This window comes from Gigantopelta aegis, chromosome 3, assembly GCF_016097555.1.
Source record: "Gigantopelta aegis isolate Gae_Host chromosome 3, Gae_host_genome, whole genome shotgun sequence".
Taxonomy (NCBI): domain Eukaryota; kingdom Metazoa; phylum Mollusca; class Gastropoda; order Neomphalida; family Peltospiridae; genus Gigantopelta; species Gigantopelta aegis.
This window is the reverse complement of record NC_054701.1, coordinates 87,972,404-87,998,244: the sequence shown is the minus strand read 5'-3', so window position 1 is coordinate 87,998,244 and position 25,841 is coordinate 87,972,404. Positions and strand designations below refer to the sequence as shown.

General features: G+C 33.7%; 2 protein-coding genes across 2 annotated transcripts; one reads left to right on the top strand and one right to left on the bottom strand.

Annotated features, from left to right (window-relative positions):
• Positions 1-748: 748 nt before the first annotated feature.
• Positions 749-20,431, bottom strand: LOC121369268 (probable serine/threonine-protein kinase nek3). Its single transcript, XM_041494230.1, has 5 exons — positions 20,309-20,431; positions 16,524-18,199; positions 6,168-6,332; positions 5,284-5,532; positions 749-4,753 (listed from the first exon to the last, which is right to left on the bottom strand). Exons 1-5 carry the CDS (start codon positions 20,412-20,414, stop codon positions 4,466-4,468), a joined length of 2,484 nt encoding a protein of 827 aa, XP_041350164.1. The 5' UTR covers positions 20,415-20,431; the 3' UTR covers positions 749-4,465.
• A 405-nt stretch (positions 20,432-20,836) lies between these two features.
• Positions 20,837-24,480, top strand: LOC121366678 (probable 28S ribosomal protein S25, mitochondrial). The gene is made up of 4 exons (XM_041491033.1): positions 20,837-21,387; positions 22,010-22,116; positions 23,084-23,171; positions 23,653-24,480. Exons 1-4 carry the CDS (start codon positions 21,251-21,253, stop codon positions 23,843-23,845), a joined length of 525 nt encoding a protein of 174 aa, XP_041346967.1. The 5' UTR covers positions 20,837-21,250; the 3' UTR covers positions 23,846-24,480.
• Positions 24,481-25,841: the final 1,361 nt, after the last annotated feature.

The window sequence follows — 25,841 nt, the reverse complement described above, 5'->3', positions numbered from 1 at the left end:
AAAATAAACAATCTTTCAACTTATAGTCGTATGTGTTGGTTTATTATTATGTTTATTAATCAAATGGGTTTGTGTGCATCTCACACATCTCATGGAACCCTTGCTGATTAGTGACTGGGTAGAATTAACATGAATCTGTAAGAACGCCATTCAATGCTAAAAATTACTCAGGGGAGTGATAGCTTTCCTTAAATAGGTCTGTGCTGGTTAGTCGGATTGAGAATCCCCGTCTTGGATAGCACTCTGGTGAAATCAGATATTGGGTCTGTAATAGAAGCCTGCCAAAACTTTCCCACATTCAGTCAGGGAATCAGTTGGGTTATTTTTCTGTTCCAACCAATACTCAATGACTGGTATGTTGATGGCTGTCCTGTTTGTGGGAAATGTTGCTAATCAGAAGTATGCCCTGTGGCAGCAAGTATTGTTTAGCCCTCAACAAGTGTCCGTTGGTGGGCCCACTGGGCTATATCTTGTTCCAGCTAGTCCACGACGACTGGTATATCAAAGGCTGTGGTATGTACTACCTTGCCTGTAGGATGGTTGCTGCTAATCGAAAAGAGTAGCCCATGAAGTGGCGACAGCGGGTTTTCTCTCAATATCTGTGTGGTCCTTAATATGTCCGACATCATATAACCATAAAATAAAATGTGTTGTGTGTCGTTAAAAAAACACATTTCCTTCAACAAGTGTCCTGATGACCATGTAGTCTAAATTATTTTATTATTAAACAAACAACCAACAAATAATACAAGCATCCATCATTTTATTTTGTGGCCATTTTTAATTGCATATATTATGAACAATATGTGCCAAATATTTAATTTGGATATAATACTAATAAATAAAGTTAAAATAACATACAATAGGTGAACTTAGTTCTAAAGGAGATTCAAAATGTTGCCTTATTTTTGTAAAGGATCCTGAAGAAAGGAAACAAAAATATAAATTAAACAGACGTCAGAGTTTGTTAATGGAGTATTACCGGGTAAGCATTTATTTTTTGCCTAGTATTTTCATCAATACAGTAGCCCAAATTATTTAGTGTGGTGGCCATTTTAGGAATTACAAAACAAAATAAATTGCTTGGATAATGGCATTACTAATACTATAAAGCTGCATAGATTGGGAGTAACAATTTTAACACAGTGTGACTGCTTTGCTAATTTCTATCCTGGGCCCTGTTCCATGAAACGTTTGTAGTACTATTGTCATAAATACCTTTTCCCTTATTCCACAACGTCTCATTGTCACAACTTTCGACTGAAGTCTACAACAGGTTTGAGGCAAATTTGACAAGTTGATAAATTTAAAAACAGTACAAATTCATTGTCAAAACAATCTAGTATACACTTTTTTTTTCTTCTTTTTTTAATTAACTCTGCATTAGATATGAAAATATTTGTCATTTACAACCTTCACACAAAAATATGGAAGTGACTTGTGTATAATGCATTTGGCAATTTATAATGTAAGAAATCAACTGGCAAATTTCCAATACAAACAAGTTTGAGACGTTCCGAATTGTCATTATCAAGGCATTATTAAAGGGTCATACCCTAGTTTTTAAACACTAAGGCATATTTTTTACTATTAAAGCCGTTTCTAATAACTGAAATCTTACTTTACTTAGATTTTATTGTTTTATTTCCGTACATTCAGTCTTTTTGGTCACCGTGGCGTTTTTAATATCACAAAATGGATTTCTCATATTTTTAAAAATGCACGTGCGTCTGAGAGATAATTGTTATGGAATCAAGTTTTAGTCCATTTTTAGAGGGTATTTCACCATTTCAAAGTCACAGACTAATGTTTCTCTCAATTGTAACTTTATCCAAATGTGGTACAGGTTTGTAGATTAACTAAACTTAGTGTTAATTTCCATGAGCTGAAACTAGGGTCTGTCCCTTTAACATTTTCATACCAACGATTTAAATTGTTAGAGGGGTATTTACTACCCTATGACTGCTTTGTGAAAGTTGTAGAGCTTATACACAAGCCACTACAATCAACCATAACTTGATTCACCCTCCCGCCCCGGAGGTGGTCACTGGCAAAGTCAGAGGCCAGATCCGGGGCGGGCGTGCTTGATTATTTTGGGCAGGTTTATTGCCTCGATGCAATCTAAAGCTCTGAAATCTGCTGCATATATATGAAGTTATCAATATTTTCTACTGCAATGCATTACATCTAAAGAAAACAAAAACAAAATAGCTAAACTCTGATATTACCAGGTAATGATGATAAACTCTCACACATATTCTAGGCAAAGCCAATTATGGTGATTTAATTTCATAATTATGTTAATTATAATTTTCATAATAATAAATTTCATTACAATATTAACTATAAATTTCATAACTATGTTAGATATAAATATTCATCTGTTTTGCATAATAATAGAATTTAATAAAGCTATGATTCGTGGGTAAAATTATCCAAAAGCAAATACACATTTTTTCATGATTTCTAAAATAAAATTTTCAGGAATTTTAATTATTATTCATAATTTAATTACAACAGTAAATTTAAAATACTGTGTAACAGATAAGATCTATATATATTGTTCTGCATGTGAGCACAACGGTTTGTTTTTGTTATCATTTTGCCAGAAGCTGTATGGATTTAACTAACTGGTCTCTTCAATGAAATAACTTCACATTCAAAGTTGGGGCTTTTCCAGAATTGATCACAAGGGGGTGGGTGTGGAAATAACCACCCACAAAATGCATAGAGGAAGAGATGTGGCATAGTATAGTAATCACGGAGTCTCCCAAATTATTGAACATCCTTACATGTAAAATCCATACCAGACTTCTCAACAAAAGAAATGCCATGACGATGATATACTGCACTCGACTTGTCGAGTACTGTTTTTCGATGTGGTTTGAATCATCGAGGTAGAGTTTGATCATGGCACAATAGATTTGAAAAGTGGAAAACTATTGTTGTAATGTGTGCAAAATGCATTTGCATACCAAGGGTGAAATACATTATTAAGATTAAACATCATAAAGAAATAAGAACTGATTTATTTTATTTTTTCGTCTCTTTTTTTTGCAATTTATTTCAATACCAACTTAAATCTTTAATGATATTCCTGAAATAAAACTATTATTCAATATCAGGAGGAAAATTTCTAAAACAAAAATAAACAAACAAAACATTTCTACTTTTACATAAAGCAAAAAAACCCAACTCAAGAGAGCAAACAAAAGCAATAAACCAAAGGCAGCAAAGCAAAACTGATTTCCAGTGGCACACTGCTCATAAAATAAGCTGGCGAGTTCAGTTCCCCAAGCAAATACAGCCTGCTGCACACACTAATCATAATACAAACACAGGGGTCGAATTTACGAAACCTGCTTTTGTCTTACACCATGTAACTACACACATTTACAATGCTTAAACATCTGTATTTAAGAAAAAACAGGCTTCGTAAATTCTAAATTCAGCCCAAAGTGTTTCCATGGCAATCAGGTAAATCCTTCATGTAAGGTATTATAGTAATATGCATAGAAATAGTGTTTAAGAAACAAGATCACTTCATCTTGATGGTCCATTAAACTAAAAATTATAGCAATCCAGACTTCATTTTATTATTTTCACTGAATCTTTTTTGAACATAGTCTTTCATCATTAAAAATGCTAATATAGCATATAATAATATGACAGCACAGCCTGGCTTCAATTTCCCCACCAACCAATAAAATATCTTCATTTTTGGAAAATCGCTGTAATTGAAAATCAGCACTCCTTAAAATGTCAAATGGAGAAAATCTTGGTCCTCAAAATAATAAGTGTATAAGGCCCACTTTCCATCAACGCGATTTCGTGCACGTTTTCGCACAAGTTTATTGATCAGTGCATTTACATACAACCTTTTCCATACATGCGATTCCGCACGCGGGTATTCAGCAAAACATTTAGTTTGATGAGCGATTTTTCTGCGCGCAAGTTTTTTTTTAGAGTGGTGACGTCATAATATGAAGAATTTCGTTCAGCTTAAAATACACACAGACAACGTAAAACTTTGTATAGTACTCCACTTACGAAAACACAGATATGGAAAAGCACATTTCTGCGCGCGGAAATAACACAATAAACCACGCGTGGAAACATGTTAATGTAAAGTGGGCCTTACAGGGTAAGTGTGGGTTCTTCTAGCAAGGGGTGTGGCGTTTTGCATATCTCAGATTAAACTGATAAACATGCAGTGGTGTGGTCACACTTGTCAAAAACAAAGTCAAATCAAATATTTGGTATTTTGTTGATATGTGAAATGTTAGTCATCCCTAAATAGTTATTACTTTGTCATTTAAAAAAAAAAAAGTTTAATTTGAACCTGATTTTCTGGAGACTTTATACCTTAATTGTTTCCTTACATAAAGGAATTCCTGTTTAGCCATGCCCATTTTATATTCTGTTTATCACAAGTAGCCAGTTTAACCTGCAGCTCGCAGCGAGTTCATTTCGGTAAAGCACTGTACAGCCGAGCAGCCTGCTGAGATATGTCCTCGGAATCGTGGCGGGTCAGAGAGTACACTTTGTTCTTCACTTTACTGATGTTGTTAACACCAAATATGGCTGTGAACATCGTCTCGGGGGAGGCCGCCTTGTCCCCAGTTGGCAGAGATTCAGGAGTCATTTCTTCCTTGCTGACAGTTGTTACAACGTTAGCGAGAAACGTTGTCATCCTTAGCGTCAGGTTGGCATCGGCTGATTTGTCAAGCAGTTCCATAAGACAATTCGGAGCCTGTAGCAATAAAGGTGAAGGAAAAAAAACATCAAGAAACTTAGCAGTATTTAGTAACTTTAGTGTAAGTTGGTCCTTATATAATATATAACAAAATGGAGAAAAACGTGAATGTGTGTTGTCTTCTCAAAACGTTGGTCATGTTATGCAAGTACATTAGACTATTCAAAAGGAAGGAGTCTGTAGTAGCTTTCCTGCATGTGAAGTCACCATATAGACACTTTCTGCAGTTAAGGTGACAACAGAAGAGAAACAAAAATTTATACATGGGTTTTTCAGAATTGTATATGTGGATTCTCAAACTATAATAGCTATCTCAGTAGTAAACAGTTTGCATCAATCTTTTAAACAAATTTTGGTTTTAAATTTGTATTCGAATGTAACTTTAAGCAGTCTTGATATGTTAGATAATGTCTTTTGGCATTCACAAAATACTGACTGAAGTAATTATTAAAAAATCTCAACTTCCAAACTGAATTAGAAAGAACAAAGAGTTCAATAATAATCATTTACAAAGAAATCTAGCTCACCTTGGCTGCTAACAAGTTCTTGACCACATGTGCATTACATGAAAGATTGACAAGGAGTTTTAAAGCTTGTATCCGAATAGCACGATTTCCACTGTCCAGCAAGATATATAGCTGCTGAATGGCACGGGTGTATTCACCATGGTATGCAGACGTGGTTGCCAGATTGGTCAGTGGTTGAAGACAGGACAGCTGGACACTGGAAGATATTCCCTCATGCATCACTAAATCTATTAGTGTTGGAATACACACCTAAAAAATAAAATAACCACAGTGACTGGCATTCTCAAAGTTGCAAGCGCCATATTTCGCTATTTTTACAAGTATTTGTGATAAAAAATTACAAATTAATCAAAAATTCCAGCAAACATTTTCTACAGTACCACATCATGATTCGCTATGTAAGTTTCAGATATTGCTACACAATTCTAAAGTGTAAACAGTAGTTGCTAATCAATTTTTAATCAATTAACAATTTTGCTAATCAAATTTTCTTTGAGAATCCTTGGCCAAAAATATGAAGTACATACAAAACATTAATCCCATATCCTTTAAAATTTCCATATTGACCACTTGTCATGTGTTAGGCTATCAGTCACCCATGTTCATTTTGCAATGTATAGTAAATGAAATTATCTGGATGCAATTTCTTGTGTAATACATTTCAGAAAAAAACCCCACCCCAAAACCAACAACTTTTGGTTTTTATGTATCTTTGAGACTTCTTTTTTAATCATAAATTCAGTTTTATCATAATGTATATGATGTCAATGACTTAGATAATGAATCTGTGATAAAAATGTTTTTTCAAGGTTAAGAAATTAATGTTTTATATTACTATGTAGCACTCAAAGAAAAACACTTTTTAAAGAAATAATGAAACTTACTTCCAACTGTTTTTGGTTTAAAACATCAGTAGTAAGGTTCATTATAGCGTTGTTAATGGACAGCAGCAAACTATCGGATGTGCGGTCACCGGAGGATACGATCTCGCTGTGGGACTGCAGCAAACGGATCAACTCAGCTGGACACTGGTTTTCTCTCAGTGGTTCCTGAAATATAAATATTACTTTTTAACCACATATTCTACTCAAATGTCTGTATTATTATGAAATTCCATTCAATGTGCTAATTCAACTAGTTATTCGAATACTGTTAGTAGCATTAAATGTGAAAGTAAAACATTTTTTTTTAATTTGTCTGTGTAACATTTTGTAATTTTGCAAGGGCAACATGGCATTTATCTTAATAATCTAACTATTACTCAAAATCTTATAACTTAAAAGAGTTATCGGAGTTTATGTATACTCAGCCTTAACAATTGTGAAAATTGTCTCAGTAAAAACAAATTCTGAGGCAAACGTAGTTAGCACACTTTGTTTCTGCATTTTTTGTTCACCATTGGCAAAAACATATGCCGAGTATTGCTGAATGTTGAGATGGCTGTTTACTATAGTGCTGTCGGAAATAGAATAAAAATGATTTTCGTCGATTATTTCTTACATATTAAACAGATAAGTAAATATTTTGTAAATATTTATTTAATTATAGTCAACCTAATTTAGCATTTACTTGTTTTGGCTCCCACTGATGTACAAGATGGTGTTTACTCTTGAAATGAAAAGAAATATGTACGTAAACAGGTGATTTGTGCACTTTATTGGAACAGACTATAACAAATTTTGGTCAACATATGTCAATTTCACCCTTACTATATGTTTGTTTCTGATGATGGTTTACTCCTATTCCTCTCCAAAACTAAATATTTGTAGACATTTATAAGTAACTTTTGAGCAAAACTGTCAAGAACCATTTTGTGTTTGTGATCTATTATACCGGTATTAAAGGTGCTATCTCAAAGTTGCATAATGACAGCTATTGCAAATAATGCTTTTATTAAATTTTGCTTTAACATTTAAAGACTACACCTTTAACTATATGCCCATAAATGATTATTGGAAATGATTTTATCTACTAGTAGAAAATAAATTTTTATTGGAGAATCTTTATCACATATAACTTCTGATATAGCACCTTTAAGTGGTTGCACATTGTATAAATTTCTACGTACTTATATTGAATTTATATTCACTAAATATGCTGATCATAATTAATAATTTATGCTGCAATTCAAAATAATCAGTTAACTTGCAGTTTTAAATTAAAAGTTTGTTTGAGGTTAAATGAAACTGACACATATGGATCAAAATGTGTTATAGTCTGTTCCAATAAAGGTCACAAATCTCCTGTTTACTGACATTTTTATTTTTATTTTTATTTTTATTTCAAGAGTAAACACCACCTTGTCCAAACAAGTAAATGCTAAATTAGGTAGAGTATATTTAAATAGGTATTTACCAAATATTTACTTGTCAGTTTAATATGAAAGAAATAATTGACAAAAATCATTTTTATTCTATTTCCAACACTACTTTAGATATGTAAACCAATTTTGCTTTATTAAGTCATTATAGTTCATGCAAGAATTATTTTTTAAAGATAGAATCCTATCGAGTTACATATAGATGAAGGAACATATTCGAAGCTAGCACTTCTTCTGTGCTATTGAAACCACTAATAGTCTATAACTATGCTGAATTTTGAAACACCTAAATGCTTTTTTAATCTTGTACAACTAGCAGTAAAATAAGTTATCTCTGGGTGGTTCTTAGTGGGCAATGTGTTGTGAGATAACTGTGATAAAAACAGAGTAATGGGATGAAGTAAATTATCTATTTTGTGAAGAAAACAAATGTACAATACTGACATGAATGCAATGTCTTAACACAATGTCTGAATAAAACAAATCATTGCTAACTTATTGCATACATGTCAGAATTACCAAATGTTTGACATCTAATAGCAGATGATTAATTAATCAATGTCCTCCAGTGGTGTCATTAAACAAAACAAACTTTTTTTTAACTTATTGCATTCCTTATTATAGTATAATTATTAACTGTAAACTGTGTTAAAAATATATTATGCATTTAATTTCGCACGAAAAGCTAATAAATGCATTTCACAAATAATTACATGCTGATATTAAAATTAACATGTGTGTCTAAAATAATTCTGTAAGAAACCATAGATCATCGGTTATAATCGGTTTCTACTAACCAATCAACTTTCGATCACACATTCGGTTAAATTATACGCACATAAAAAGGGATTGAATTATAAGCTGTTTGACCATACAAATAATTAATTTTACCTTTAGCAACTATTTACTTCAATTTTCTTTATGTATGCATGAAAATAAACCCTGAACCCAACATATTTACATCAACTCCATCATCTAAACTGGAGGAACAATTAGTTAACATTTAGGTTTTTTTGCAATACAATTCATTATGGATTTTTATAATCGATCATCACATCGGTAAAGCCAAATCAATCAATTCTTTTTTTTAAATTGATCATTAATGTAACTCATATATTATATATATATACAGTGTTCGAGATTAAAAGTTTTGGGCAGTATCCCAGTTGGATACTAACAATTCAAAATCTGGTATCCCACCTGAGAATTTAGTATCCCACTTAAATGAAATTCATAAATAACATCATAACAAATTTGGACGACACCGTTCTCGTTCCCAATCTATCACTACACCAATCTATCGCTACACCGCAATCAAAATCGCAGAATTCGTGAAATTCGCAATCAAACGGAATTGGCAAAAATATTTGCTGCATCTATTTTTGCGTAATATTGACATAAATTAATATTTAGCAGTAATCAATAAGCGTTTCTGATATTACTAGCGATAAACCTACCTGTATCAATTTTCTGCAGATGTGGAATCGATCAATATCTCAAATAAAATTTGAAAGGAGGAAACATCCAACAAAAACAATAGCGACTTAGCGGTTCCCAGCATTAGACTGGGTACGAGTTGGGGGAGATATTGTTATGGCATGGCATTAGATTGAGTAAGAGCTCAAAAATACTGTTACTTAACTTCACCAGTAAATGACGACTTTCACTGTTTCAGCAAAAAATAAAAATGCAGTATTAATAAAACCAAGAACCTTATATGGTATCCTGGTGGGATACTGGGTTCTTGAAGTCTGGTATCCAAAATTAAATTCTGGTATCCCCGGGATACTGGGATACCATTAATCTCGAACACTGATATATATATATATATATATATACTTACATGTAAAGGTAAGAAAAGCTATGCATTCTATGGAAAATCCATTTTGACATGTACTTTATACCATCTGTGTCATATGCATGCATGTACTTGCACAACAGAAATAATTGATTTATGTTAAAAGTAAATAAAAGAATGTAAAATACCTACCTGTGATAAAACCAGAACCGTATTTTTTTTTAGCCTTTATACAATATTTTTTCCACAAGCACTGACAGTTAAGAAAAAACTGCCTGCTTGTTAAGCTAGAAAAGGTACAATACACTACACACGATACTTGGTGATAATGAAATTTGTGTGAAACACAAAACTATGACCATTAGATAAGAGTAAGTAGCTGCTGGATGAGTGTGTGTACGCCAGTATGACGGCTTGAATCACATCATCTGTCACCTCCATCTGCAACCTCAGCAGTCTTAACATTCTTGTCAATATTTTATCCGTGGTCGGCAGAACACCACCAGATGTCTGATAACAACTTCTAAATGAGCAATTCAAAGAACATGTATAAAGATAAATAAAATTCTAAATCAGCAGTGGAAAGAATATATAAAGATTATAAACTTCCAAATGAGCTATAAAAAGAATATATACGAATGAAGATTATAACATTATTTTTAAAATGTGACTGATATACTAGTGAAATATAAAGTTGGTACAGAACTAAAACTAGTTCTAAGCGTTTCCATTACCAGTGTTGGATGATGGATTTTTCTATTGAGGGAGTACATAATCCGGGGTTATGTGCAACATATAAAAATGTCATCTATCATATATTTAAAAGCACAAGAACAACCATTCTTTTCAGAAACATGAAACTGACCATAATATTGCATGTCCCCATGACATTCATTTGATAAATATTGGATTTTTGTATTACCTATTTGATTTACTTAATAAATAATAAATTAATTTTAAAGAACATTGTAATTAACTTTTACCGGTCATCTACAATGTAAGTAATATTAATAAGCCACCAAATAATTTAAAAAAATATTTCATTGCATAGAACGTCAACAATAATTGTAAAATTACATTAAAACTATAAGGCCAAACAAAAAAATAGGTGTGTTTCCGGTCGACCGACCGTCCCTAGTTTTACTCCCCCGACCCTAATTTTTTTTCTCTTAAACTGAAAAAAAAAGAAAAAAAAAAAAAGAAAAAAAAGAAAGAAAAAAAAGAAGTAAAAATAAAAGAGGACAACATCACCAAAAAAGAGTATTTCCTTCCTTGCACATTGTTTACGTAGGCCTACTATTATACGATACATTTTGCACATGTAATTCCCTTCCGAAAAACATCGAGAAATTATGGAAAAGCTTTTGTAATAGAGTTCCTTCCCCTGATTAGCTACCACCAAACAGCTTGGTCGGTCACGGAAGTAACCGAATGTACGAACATAGCCTTGGTACAGGTTATTTCGATATTTTAAACATCTGTTTATGCCACAAATCCATATATATTATTTATAGATAATGTTATATAAGTACACACACATTAAGGAAGAAAGGGAAGGGAAAAAAAAAAAAAACAAAAAAACAACCTACCTACCCCAATTTTTGGGGGGATGCAATCGGAAACACACCTATTTTTTTGTTTGGCCTAACTATGACAGGCCGCAAAGTTTTGATTTATAAGATTTAAATAAAATATCATTTTCTTAAGTTGAAATGAGTAAGAAATTTAAAGAATCTAATAATCCTTTTTGCTTTTGGCACAAAGGTAAAATATAATATGACCTTGACCCTCAAAGCGATAGGAATCAATATAAAATATATTCATGAGCAATTAAATTATAACATTTGTTAAATATTATTTGATAAACCACATTACATGATCTAAGGAATACCCTAAAATATGCCCCTGTTTTGTTTTTATGTGGCAAAGTGCAATGCAACATACATACCCAAAATTCCTCATTCAGTCTGCAATTATATCAGATTTTGAATTTAAATACATGTATATTGAATGCAATTGTATGTTGTAGGTATATGTGCACGTTTCATGTTTTAATGCTAGCAAGTAGACAGGTGTAGACAGACATGTTGATGACAGATGTCAGCATACCACAATATAAGCTCTACCAACGTGTCAGAGAATAACAGTATATTACAACCCACACAATGTCATCTCATGTATGTATCGATTTAATATATTACAATGTCTACAATTAAATGTCTACAATTTATTAGGATTCTGAGGTAAATTGAAGTACCATAAGATCACTTTGCTTTTATAAATAATGTAGAAAACCCCTCTAAACCAGACTTTCTTATGGTTCCTTTTCAAATATCACTACAAAGTTTGTTTTGTTTAACGACACCACTAGAGCACATTGATTAATTAATCATCGGTTACTGGATATCAAACATTTGGTAAGTCATCAGAGGAAACGCACTACATTTTTCCATTTGCAGCAACTGAGCAAGGGATCTTTTAAATGCACTTTCCCACAGACCGGAAAACACATACCATGGCATTTGACCAGTTGTGGTGCACTGGATTTAACAAGAAAAAACCCAATCAATTAAATGGCTCCACTGATGTGGTTTGATCCTACGATACACACACCTCAGGTGATCACTCTAATATCAGTACAGGACAGAATCTCACTGAATTGGATAACCCTTTAAACCAGACGTTTTACTTGGTCAGGTGGGTGTCTGATATTGAGGGGTTTCACTTTACATTCTTCTCTTGTTACAATTACTATTTTAAAATAAAAAACACAAGGCATAAAAGATATACTGTTTGATGTAACCCATCTAAAAATATTTTTCAAAACTATAATTACATGTATTTGTTTTACTATATGTCAAATTGCCAAATGTTTAACATGCAATAGCCGATAATAAATAAAATAATGTGCTCTAGTGGTGTCGTTAAACAAAACTAACTAACTTTACTTGACTTTTTTCCCCACTTTGAAGCACCAATCTTACTTCCCTATTTCATAAAAAATTATGCCAGAATACATTTGATATTAATTAAGCAGCCTACATTGGAAGTTTTTCACTTTGAAAAAAACAACAAATTATAACAAGATACTTAAACTTAGTGGCAGTTATTTAGGTTCAGTGTCAAGGTAAATTGTTTGGATAACCCTTGAGTTTGGTGACAATAATAAAATAATAATAATTAATAAATTTAAAAAATTGTTTAGATTAATTATAACTTTGGAATGTCTAAAATCTTGTTTTATTATTTCTGTTATCAACTATGACAGGTTGGCAACATTACAGGAAACTTTAACTAGCAATGGTTCTTTTTTATGGATGGTGTTAAAAACTCACAGGATGTCTTATGCAAGATAAAATTTACTTCTTATCTCCTTTGAAAGTTTAAATCCAAGTGAACTCATATTAACTGTTAACCCAACTGCTTATCTCACCACCACATAAAACATCAAGTAATCTTAAAGTTCAAGAATACTTCTAATGTATGTTAGCTACTTTCTAGTATGTATGTCAAATTATCATCTACATGTAAATGAGTATGCAAAAAAAGATAAAAACTTGGTTATCAGCTTGATCACTCAGTCAGTGCTAACAAAGCAGGATGATTTTAATTTTACAAAGCATTGTGTTTTTATACTTAACACAATGAATTTCTTCATACTGGAATGTCTTTAAATATTAATTCATTCATTTTACATGTTAGAACAGACAACCATTTATCAATATGATGCTCAATTTTAAGTATGAATTAAATACAGAATTCCTTTTTTTGTAATCACAAAGCAAATCATAACATCTGAGTATATTTGAAATGATAAAGAACTAATAATATTTTCTTGAATATCTCTCCCAAACTGTAGTAAACAGACCAGTACAGGTTTAGTTTACATGCATGCTGCAGAAAAAAGTGAATAACACACCTAAAGACAAGAAGCTGCCAACTTGTACAGATGGTATGGTGTGCACATCCTACTGAACATTAAAACTAGTGATATTTCGTGTTAAAGGGACGTCCCAAGTTGGCAGTCATTGTAAGATGTTTCTGACTAACACTTAAAAAGTTAGTTTGTTTTGTTTAACAATACCACTTGTGCACATTTATTTATTAATCGGCTATTAGATATCAAACATTTGGTAAGTCTCAGAGAGGAAACCTGCTACATTTTTCCATTATTAGCAAGGGATCTTTTATATGCACCATCCCAAAAAACAGGATAGCACATACCAGGACCTTTGACATACCACTGGCACGAGAAATAGTCCAATGGATCCAACGAAGGGGATCAATCCTAGACAGCACATTAAGCAAATGCTTTATCATTGGGCTATGTCCCGCCCCTTGTTTTGTTTAATGACACCACTAGAGCATATTGATTTATTTATCATTGGCTATTGGATGTCAAGCCTTTGGGTGTCTGAGGTTTTTTGGAGGGGAGGGGGTTGGTTCTTTTATTCAGAGATACCCTGTTTACAATTAACTGCCCCAATCCAGGGGAAAAGGGACAGGTGGTCTACATGACCCAAGAATGTGTTTTTTTAAAACTAATACAAATTTCAAGTAACCTGGAATTACTAAAGACAGTATTTGTATTTATATTATTATTAAATAGTAGACCTTAATAAAGAATGAAAAAGTGATTCTGTTAATTTTCTTTTTTTTATATACACTTTCATACAGCAAATTCACACTGATATATCTTTCTTCATTCTTGATAGAAAAAACTATTTTAGAAAAGAAAAAAAAAAAAAAAAAAAAAAAAAAAGTTTAAATTCTAAGTTATTAATATTCTGTTCAAATTTGATATTCCCTGTAGTATGAAGACAAGCTTGGCCCTATTTTCACAAATAATACTGTATTGTTTTAATATTGCAATAGTGGCTCGTACAATGCCCATTCTCTGTTAAAGCGTTCATGTCAAACATTTGGTAATTCTGACAGTCTTAATAAGGAAACCGGCTATATTTTCCCATTTGTAGCTAGTGTCTATACGTGCTTGCGGCCACGTGCTAATGTTTGTAGCAGTTACTCTTTTTTTTTGTAATATATATTTTTTCATACATATGAAATTATTGGAAGGTAAAAATCCTCAAAAAGGCTCCAAATATTTAATGTGTTACAATGGCAGCGATCCCAGAATCCCTTTAAGTTCTGACCTTGATGTGTGGTACTTGGGTATCAGCTCTGTACTGTGCTCAGAATCCACTCACCTCATCTAATGGGTTCCAAGTAATAAAAACTTTAAGAATGACTGAAAATCCTACATAAACTCTCAGATCAATGTGTTTATCATAAGCATGATTACAAACATACCTTGTAAACATAAACATCCTTCTGGGTATGTATGTGAACATTCCTGTCATTAGTTAATGTATACACTTATATGCACTTAATTCCAAGTCATGGTTGTATTTGTGAGTTATTTTATTATGTAAACTTGTAGAATTCACTGAAATTCTGAACCCTTATTTTGGGACTAGAGATAAATGCGGGTTTTTTACAGTAACCTTTTTAGGTTCCCGGACTTTAACTTTTATTAATTTATTTGTCCAGAACAAAGATTGTAAGTACATTTCCTTCATTTAATTTAATTTATTATATTTCTGTCAACTTAGAAAACAGCGACCACTTAAGAGCTGGGTGGCTGCTGATTACATAATTACAGTTTTTAAACTGTAAGGTTTTATTTCTTCATTTGTTCCTCTTCTGGTTGGAAGGGCCAGCCTTGCTGCACCCATGACAGGCGTGCACTACAACAGCTTGTTTTGAATGTGCATGTAAACCCTATGACCTGATCTTCTTTGTTTACCGTCTACACTGCTTATTAATCGATGTGGACGCCATAGTTTACTAAAATCAACTTTCGACATGTCGTCTCCTTCAGAAATAATGTGTAACTGGAATATATTCATTTAACCGTTCTCAACAAGTTTTTTTTTTTTTTCATTTAATTATTTAATTACTACTTCATGTGGTGTAGTGTCATAGTAAGTGAATCTACAAATGTCAAGCTTAGCCTATCTTTAGGCAATTATAGATGCATTCCAGATTCATATTTTCTTTATTGATCCACAGTAGAGATGTTGGGACTAAATGAGTACTGAAGGTGTGAAGATCGCATATTTGCTGCACCTTGTTGCTGATGTTTAACCTTCTGACTACTGCAGACGAGATATTTCGGCCAACGTCATGCAAACATTGTTTTTGTCAAAACTTAATCCAGTAGTCAGAAGGTTAAAATATCTCTTTTATATAATATTAGTAAACATTTACTGTGGCCAATTTAGGTGGCCATTGGCTGCATTAGACAAATGACCACTCATATTCATAACGAGTGTATCAACCTTAAAAATTGTTTGGGAGTGAAAAAAGTAGCCGCTTATGGCAGGTGACTACTGATTACACAGGAATCGAAATAAGCATTGTGTTTGGTAACTCATTTACAGGTTACCACAAAATATAGCCCGGTAACCTATAGGTTACCACAACAAAATGAAAGTTAGAATTGAATTCCTGTTACTACTACTTTTAACGCGGACGTTCTGAAATTGTATCGGTCTGCGAAAACATCGTTACGAAAAACGAAATCCGGAAGTAAATTTATCTAGTGGGAGCTGCTTAAACGTGAATTGCACAAATGCGCACTAACATTGTTGCAATTTCGTACAAAGGAACGAAACGCGGATGTAAATTCATCTAGTGGACGCTGCTTAAACGCGGATTAACTACAACTGCTTGCAATTGCACAAGTATGCGCCAACATCGATGCAATTCCTGACGAGAAAATGTAACGCGGAAGTCCGGAATGCATTGCCTGGTTTACGCTCGGAATCAAATCTAAAACATTGAAATTTTTGTCAAGAACGAAACACCATTCTCGACTTTTCTTACATGTGGTAACCTCCCGGTAACCTGAACGACCGTTCTCAACCTATTTTGATGCCTGATTGCAGGTGGACACTAGGACAGGTTTGACTGTATTTGTAGAGATATTAAACCAACTCCCCAGTGACCTGTACTCTCAATATATAGGTTGAAATTGGTATTGGCATATGAATTAACTCCTACAAACCTTAAACCTAATGGCCAAATCACTGCATCACAGAGGTTACCCATTTCACTCACGTGGTTAACTGAAAAAGCAGCACATCTGACAATGCAGTCGAGTGCTGTCTCAATCAGCTTCTCATCTCTGACCTGCAGAAGATCAACCAGGATTTTCAATGTCTTGTTGTCTACAGATGCAGGTGTGCTCTGGGCTGTCAGGATAGCATTGGTGATAACTTTTGAATCCAGTTTCATATCAGGTTTGGTGGGTGTTTTAACTTCAGACTCCTTGGAAGGGGTTTCCTGTTCTGATTTTGGAACTGGACTAGTTTCCTTAGTGTCACCAATAGATGTGTGCTCAGCTTCTTTGATGTCAAGGGAAGTGGTTTTTGGTAGTGTTGTTTCAGATTTAATTTTTAATTCTGTGGAACCAGGGTCAGACTTTCCAACAGACAGGCTGGTGTTTTCACTCGCAACTGCGCTAGAGGATGGTTGAACAGTTTGTTCTAATGATGCTTGGCCAGATGACGGCATACTAACAACACTGAAGCTTGATGTATTACTGTCAGTATCAGACTCCTTTAAGTGTTTGGCATCAGTAGTAGTATCAACAGACTTTACAATTGAGGCGCTGTTGTCTTCACTCATAACTGCGCTTGAGGATGGTTGAACAGTTTGTTCTAATGATGCTTGGCCAGATGACGGCATACTAACAACACTGAAGCTTGATGTATTACTGTAAGTATCAGACTCCTGTAAGTGTTTGGCATCAGTAGTAGTATCAACAGACTTTACAATTGAGGCGCTGGTGTCTTCACTCATAACTGCGCTAGAGAATGGTGGAACATTTTGTTCTAATGAAGGCTGGTCAGATGATGGCATACTAACAACACTGAAGCTTGATGCATTGTTGTCAAACTCATGTGAGTGAGCAGTAGCATCACCAGCCCCAGCTTCATTATCTTCAGAATCTAAAGCAAAGGATGCTGCTTCTTCATCTACTTGACTAATATCCATCATTGCTTCACCAGCTCCCTCATCTGTGGCCATAACATCATCTGTTGCCACCTTCTGATCAACAGCAGTAGTGACAGATTTTAAATCACTAGCACTTTGTGCAGGCTTTGGCTCCTCAGGGACAACAGGGGCAGGCTCAGTTATTTTTTCTTTTGGAATGTCAGTAACTCTTTTTTCTGTGAATGATTCATTTTCCTTTGCCGATGCTACAGCACTTTCAACTTTCTTATGATCTGGTGGTGTAGTGACATGAGTGGAAGATTCAAGGTGTGAAACTTCTGTACTGGCACTGCTTACACTTTGTTCAATTTTCTGGGTAACAGATGCAATTTCCTTCACAGAAGACGTGTCTTCCACAGGTTTGCCAACTACATGTACTTCAGTTTCTTCAGACTCAATTTCTTTGGGTTTTTCCACTGTTACAAATGGCTCGCTGTCATTCTCACCATTTGACTCTGCACTCTGCATTTGGTCTGACAATTTTCTTTTCTCTGTCGATTCAGTTTTGTCAGAGGATACTGTCTTATCATTGATGTCCTTTTCTCCAGCCTTAGTAGTATCAGGTTTTGGCAAAACGGGAATGTTCGGTAATGGCATTTTGACTTCTGGTTTCTTTTTGGGTAAATCTTCATCTTCGACATATTTTTGTTTCGATTCATCTGTTGCTGTTGATTTTGAAGTTGGAGGAGCAGGAATAGCTGGGACATCTTGTTCATTTTCAGACTTGCTTTCAGAATCTGCAAAATCAATTTGATATTAATATTCATTGATGATTAAAATTACAGCTCATATAACAAGTATTCTTAGAGTACTGCTAAAGCAATACATATGTCCCCTACCAGGCCCAACAAATATTTGTATCTACTAAACTCAAGGGCCATAACTCTGTGAATAATGGGTCAATCGCCATGAAAGTTAAACTTGATCTGTAACAGAACATTATATTAAAACAATACACAAAATTTCATCTCAGTATCTTTAGTTAAAATCTGCAAAACATGTTTTCATATATCTCCAATGTTCAAATGCCATAACTTTGTCCAAAATGGGAAAATCGCCATGAAAGTCAAACTTGATCTGTAACAGTACATGATAAAACTATACTATTAATACTATTATGTTATTAAATGGGTTAACAACTTTGTTATAAAGTTAACCTTTAAGTTTCATGCACTGGTTTTGAATGTAAGGAATATCGGATAAGCAAGCAAAGTATCACTATAATTGCACTTCTAGTTCTCAATACAAATGATATTTAAAATATTCTAACTCGTCCATATCTAGTAGAAAGTGTATTTCATTACATACTTTCAAATGTTTACAATATCTGGACAGTGATAGAAATAAGCAAAAATGTTCACTTTGGGGTGACGGGGTGCACAGGCCCACTCCCAACTAAAGCTGGTGGAACCAGGCCCCCGCCAGCCCCCCCCCCCCCCCCCCACACACACACAAACACACCAGTTGAAAGACGATCTAAATATTGATTTGAATCAATATATATTTTTAGAAGGGTAAACATTTGTGTTGAAAGATGTGTTGGTTGTGTCCACCGGATAACCAATTGATGAGGTGCATTATGCTTGTCCAAGTAAATTTTCACTTGTTAGGACAAACAGAAAAATGATTATCTCGATTGGTGCTGGAAAATTAGACGATGTCTATTACAAATATGGACAATCAATGATTTACCCTTTAACAGTTGTGGTCACAGTTTACCATGGACCTAATTTGAAGAAACAGTCTAAAGAATTTATTTTCACTATAATTATTTATGAAACATGTCACCAGTTACTCCCAGTCCAATTAAGTAACATGAAAACTCATGACAGGTTTTACAAAGAGATTTATACCAATGGTTACTATGGTAACCATAATATTCAACAGTGGAATCAAAACTCCCAACATAGTAGTTTATAATGGCATACATGTATATTAGGGTTAGAAACTAATACTCGCCACAGGAAAATAAAAATTGCTGGGGATGAGTACATTTTATATCCATTTGTCCTCCAGGCATGTTAAATATGTTCCAGTGTGATTAATGTGCAGTCACATTAAAAAAAAAATGAGCTACAAATATTGTAGTCACATGATTTCACCTGTATATATAAGTCAGATGGGGTCAAGTAATTTTTCTAGACTACTGGTCCCCCAACCCAATGGCTAGATTTTTCATATAGATCAGAATTCTCCCAAGGTCAGCTAAACCTGTTATATTCACTGTCATATGAAACAGGTGGGCAATTGATCTGACAGTGAATAAAATTGTGTCAAAAAATAGCAAAACTGGCCTCATTAATATCAAAGGATGTGGTATGTTTATAAGTACTAACAATTTTGCTTGGTGACAAATAAAACCAGTTTGTATTAGGCTATCTGATTAGGGCCTATTATATTTGACTGATGTCCACTTATTTCAGCTGTGACCACTGTTAATTGGAATCAGTATTTTAGTCTATTTACACCCTGTACTGCTGCTTTCATTAAAACTGTTACAAAATACGACATAATAAAAAAAAAAAAAAAAAATCCTTTATGCTAAGAATAGGGTGTCCTTGAAATCACCTTTTGGTCGTAATTTAACAGAAACAAAATACAATTTGTTCTTGACTTTCAAATATATATCATTAAAATCCAAATTAAATTAATGGCCCAAGGTATTTTCCTTCTTTTAATTAAGTTGCATCAGAAATTCGTCAATGCTGCGGTACAAATTGAGAGTCATTATAAGACATTCTTGACAGGTCACTTTCACTTTCCTGGTTAAATGTTTAGATAATCCGAACATTGTAAGCCAACGTATAGTTTTTAAAAGATGCCATAACGACATTTTTTAATCATACCCTTCCTTTTGGTCTTCTGTAAGCTTTTCCATATGATATATACAAGTACAGTAACGCCTAATGTCACAGCAACTGCAGAACCGATCTGTAACTCTTTAGATACCATTTTGATTCGCGCACATGGCGTCGTCTGCTTCTTGCCGGTGTTGCGTTTCTTTTTTATAATCCTTTTTTATGATGCACGAACCACAATCTAACATAAACTAATTCGAAACTTTATTGTTTAGTCAAATACGAGAGTGTATATATAACATTTTAATAGAAGCTAACAAATAACTGAGAAGCTATGTTTTGTAATAAGCAATACAATATAGTTTTAAAAAGGGAAAATATAGATAAAAATACAAAGCAAACAAATTATGTTTACACCGTTACTGTTTACGACAACATATTTTCTATTGTTTATATTTACTTTGTATTTCTAACCATATGTATTAATGTATTTAATCTGTTATATCCTGTAAATATTGTAATGAATAATATTTATTTAACAAGAAGCAATGCATTATGTCGTAAAATATTAATTTAGGTTTTTGGCAAACATGTGTGTTTGCACGTTCGCGAACTGTACACCGTAGTTTATTTCTAGCAATCAAATATAAAACATCAGTCTTTAACGCACATGTATTTCAGTAACTGACCAATTATTTCGCGATATTACTGTACTTATGTAAATACTACGGTATTTACAGTAAATTGGTTTGTACACATGAAACGTGGACAAATATTTTTCATCGTTGACAATTTGTGATTTCATGATTTGACTGCCAATGTCATTTGCTAATTTATGTTATTATATTTTATCCAGCAGTGATACAGCATGCAGTTCTTGTGGGGGAAAATACCCCATTGAAAGCTTTTCAACTGTTTAATTTTAACAAATTACAAAAATATAAAATAAGTGAAATTGATAATAGTTAATACTGAGAAAGGTAATCCAAAATGCCTTTTATGAAAGGAAGAGCACCAATAAGACGCACACTTGATTATTTAGAAAAAGGTCAGTTAATATTAAAAAATTATATAAAAATACTCACCATAAACTACAATCATGGACAAGTGGCAAGCAAAGGTGCATAGTAAGTACAGTGTTATCTTTGATCCTGTTAAAGGCTGTTTCAGTTTTTATAATTTTATAGTCTTGCAGATTTGGGGAGAGTAATCCATGCAAGGTTGATTTAACAAAAGTCATGACATGGTATGTGTTATCCTGCCTGAGAAAACACATGTGAAGAAATGGTATATTTGTTGATATTAACCCTTCAACATCAGTTGCATACAAACTGATTGGTTGCTTACAAGTTACAACATAACTTGAGTCACCCCCAGCCTTCTCCTTATTAATATTGATATGTAGGGGAGGTTAGAGTAAACTGTGTATCTTTAGCAGTTGTCAACAACCAAATGGTCGCAAGCTACTGTGTCTAAAATACACTTTTTTTCCTAAATCTGATGCCATAGAGCTTTAGTTTGATTATTCTCGAGTTCAGTCATGACATTAAACTTACATGTTGTTAATGAAGAATCCTATTGGTTGATTTTGTTTCCAACTTTTTATTATAATTAATTCACATAAACTATTTACCTTATGTATGAGTGTGGTATCCCAGAATCTCGACTTTTTAAGATTGAATATGTACACAATGTAATGGATCATTAATAATGGCAGTCGTGGTTTTTTCTTTGCTTTTTCTTTTTCAGTGACTTTGTGTTTTGGCACCTACCACAACTGCAGTACAAAAACCCAGCTGTGCAGATGCTGACATTTAAGAATACAACCCCTTCTCCATTCTTTAAGTTTTATTTAGGTATTAGTTTGTTAATTTTGTTAACCAAAGCAGACCGGATTCACTAACCAGTAGTCAGATGTCAATTGTTTTAAGTCGGTCAGGCTGTAAATTAAAGGGTTTGCCTTATAAATCTTTGCATGAATGCCTGACTTTTAAATTATATTTTTATGCTTGTATTCACTTAGGGTTAAAGCACACTGTTCTGGCAGGGCTCGCGCTGTCGGTAGCCAAATTACCCATTGGCTAATTTTTACAAAAAATGGCACAAATTATGAAATCGTTTGGGGTGGGGAATTGATGGGTCACTTAAAAAACAAAAAACAAAAACTTAACTTATTTAAACTAACATAAAGATTGCTATTTAAAGAAATAATGAGTTCTATATATAAAAAAAGCTCTCAAATTTTTATTTGGGAAAAAAGGAAGAACGAAAAAACACCATCATCCATAAACATCCACCCACCCCCATATCTCTGTATGTTTGTTAATTTAATGTCATAGGCCTTAGAAGTGGGGGTGGGTATATGGGGTACTGGCTTCAAACTCTGAAGATATTGCTTAACCCCATCCTAACCCCACCCCCGCTGAAAAAACTCGAAGTAATATATTAACTGCCCCTAACCCCATTGAGGTTTTGTTATTCCTATTTATTCCAGTTTGTACACAATTAGCTGAAAAAGATAAATATTCATATATAAATACTCTATACAGTACTGCGTAAAACAAATTTGGCTAAAGCATTTTCAATATGGCTAATCAAAATTCCATTTGGCTAATATTTTGGCTACAGGTATTTTTGATCCAGGGTGAGCCCTGTCTGGGCACATACTTCCCTTTTCTGGGCTATCTATCTATCTATCTATCCAGGACAGGTGTTAATAGCTCTGATTATTTTGTTGATTATTATTGAATAGCTTTAAAATTTATGCAGGTATTCTTAATTTATTACATATATTAATTAGGTACTATATTTTGTTAATTTTAGACAATGGTCAGAAGATTCTGATTGATGTTGATAGCAGGAGCAAAGAAGAAATTCACGACCATTTAAAGAGAGTTATGTGTAAACCAGCGTGAGTTATGAGTATCCAGTGGTCATTTTTTACAGCATAACATTGAATTATAATCATTGATATACTGTAATATGTACGTCAGATTATATTAAGCTAGATATAGATGATTTTATTAACGTGTATCTTTGTTATCACTGGCAACAGTAGCAAACAACAGGTCAGTTCCTGTCAGTATATCACATCATAGGATTCAGCTACCTCCATGGACCCAGTGTCAGATTGTTTTTTTTCCCCTTCTTAACCAGTGCCCAACAATTGGTATATAAAAGGCTGTGGTATGTGCTGTCTTGTCTGTGGAAAGTGTATATCTAAAAGATCCCTTGCTGCTAATTGAAAAATGTAGTGTGTTTCTTCTTAAGAGTTAGTGTCAAAAAGTACAACATTTTGCAAAAAAACTGTAAAAAATATGTTTTCATCATTAAAAACTATTGTGAATTCAGAATTCATTAAACTGCATGTAATTAACATGTTGATCTTTCAGAGATGTTCTCCAGGCAGAGGCTCTGCTCAAGGAAAAGAAGATGAACCCGGCTAATTTCGGCCATGGCTCGTCGCGCTGGTGTATTTGTGAGGTGCCAGGCCAGGTGCCCTGTCCTGCTTGGGTGCCTGTGGAGAAGGAAATGCGTGGTAAATACAAGTTCCAGCGCAAAGATGTCGAAGAGGACGCTGCATAACAGGGAGGATAACTTTTATAAGATGTTTTACCTAACAGTGTAATACTAGATGGAACACTTGCTGAAGGAGGGGAGAGAAGTCATTTCATTGAAACATTCGACCTATATGTAATACAGGACGGAACACCTGCTGAATAAGGGGAGAGAACTCCATTGAAGAAGTTGATCTATCAGTGTAATAGAAGATATGCTAATTCATTAAAATAGGTTGACTTTAAAAGGAGAAGACACACTGCCTAAGAGGGGAGAACTCTTCATTGCAAGAAGTTTAACGTGTAAAACAAGCAACACTCTGAATAGGGAGCTAACTCCTCATTGTATGACAAGAAGTTTAACCTATTTGTGTATCAGCAGAAAAAATAGCAGATAATTTTTAGTAAATTCATTATAAAAATTTGATTTATCAGTGTACTAATAGAAGTGACAATTAACCAAAATGTGAACTACATTTTTTTCCCATTACACTACTCATTAAAAAAATTCCATTTTCAATAGGTGTTTACTACATTTCATATTTATTATTGTCTAAAATTGCATACATGTATAAAATATACATATGAGCACAATTTTGCTATACCTAGTAGGACATGTATTTTAGATTTGAGATTGTCAAATAAAATGTGTATTTTACAGTAGAAATGCTTTCGTTCACCTTTCTTGTGATTAAATTTTGGGAAATATTAAGAATAAAGCAAAGTGTTGAAAATAAACCAATACAAAGCAGTATGGACTGAATAAAGTGTGGAACTGTACCAACATCATTGTGTGATTCTACAGCTAAGTGCTCATCTGATGCACCATAGGACCATGTCTTGTTCCCACCAGTGCACTACGACTGGCATTTCAAAGGTGGTGGTATGGGGCATATAAAAAGATACCTTGCTACTAATGGAAACATAGCAGGTTTCCTTTCTAAGACTTGCTCGCGCATAAACCAGTTTAGCGGACATGTTTGTTTTGCTCGGTCTAGCTGAACTCAGCCCTAGCCTACTTGTCTTTGGCCCTGAACTAGCATGTGTATTGAAACTGACACGCAATGTCGGTCCGTTTTTATTACTTTGGCTCAAAGACTTTACAAAGTTAAAATAACACGCTACAGATTTTTCAGACTTTGCTTTCATACATGTTGCCGTTAAAATTAATAACTCTGATTATTGAAATAGGCAAACATTGTTATGCTGAATTCTTGATGACACCGCTTCTCGTTAGTCGCGAGATCCCTGTTAATATTTGGTATTATTATTATATGTTAGGTGTCGGATAGATTATGTAACCGATTGTTCACATCGGAAGATAGAATTTTTTTAGCTCAGAACTGGATGGTTGTTGGTGTAGTTTGTGGCCTTTCACATGTCTTGTGCCCTTTGCCAATAGCCACCATTCTGAAACGTATCTGTCTGCATTGAACTCTTCAAAATCATGCATGGTGGACGCTGAGTGGGCGTTAGGGTGGATATTTATATCCCATCCCGTTTGTCAAGTTATCAGTTTCGATACTTTTGAATTGCTCGTGACTGTCCGAGTGCCATGAAGTTTTGTTTTTCATTTTACTTGTTTTATGATTTTCTTGGTTGCCCGTGGGGCAACTATTTGACAAAGAATGATTTCCCGCAACATATTTTGGTTGTGCCAGGCGCGCGGACAACCGATTTGTGCACCCCTATAAGACCATGTGAAAATTACCAAATATTTGACATCAAACAGCCGATGATTAATAAATCAATGTGCTCCTTAAATGAAACGAACTTTTTTATATATATTGTGACATCATTTCAAACTACTGCTAGTAGGGTTTGTTGTCAAATGGAAGCCCCATATTTCAATCCAATTTGATATCCATATATCGCCACCTTTATATGAATAATTAAAATTCATGAAATCACCCAAAATTTTGCCAAGTCTCAAGATGATTTTAGTCTCTTTATAGCAGCAATTAAGAGTTGGTGAACTTTTTCTTTTGTTTAGGTTGGTAATTTTTATTTATTTTAAGTCTCCA

Excerpts from the sequence above, each read along its gene's own strand:
- LOC121369268 (XM_041494230.1), bottom strand. The coding sequence starts at position 20,414 with ATGGTATCTAAAGAGTTACAGATCGGTTCTGCAGTTGCTGTGACATTA. Across the intron at positions 18,200-20,308 it reads ACAGAAGACCAAAAGGAAGG|ATTCTGAAAGCAAGTCTGAA; the intron begins GTATGATTAAAA and ends TTGATTTTGCAG. Across the intron at positions 6,333-16,523 it reads CTGCTTTTTCAGTTAACCAC|GAACCACTGAGAGAAAACCA; the intron begins GTGAGTGAAATG and ends TTTATATTTCAG.
- LOC121366678 (XM_041491033.1), top strand. The coding sequence starts at position 21,251 with ATGCCTTTTATGAAAGGAAGAGCACCAATAAGACGCACACTTGATTAT. Across the intron at positions 21,388-22,009 it reads GTGGCAAGCAAAGGTGCATA|TGACTTTGTGTTTTGGCACC; the intron begins GTAAGTACAGTG and ends TTTCTTTTTCAG. Across the intron at positions 23,172-23,652 it reads AGAGTTATGTGTAAACCAGC|AGATGTTCTCCAGGCAGAGG; the intron begins GTGAGTTATGAG and ends TTGATCTTTCAG.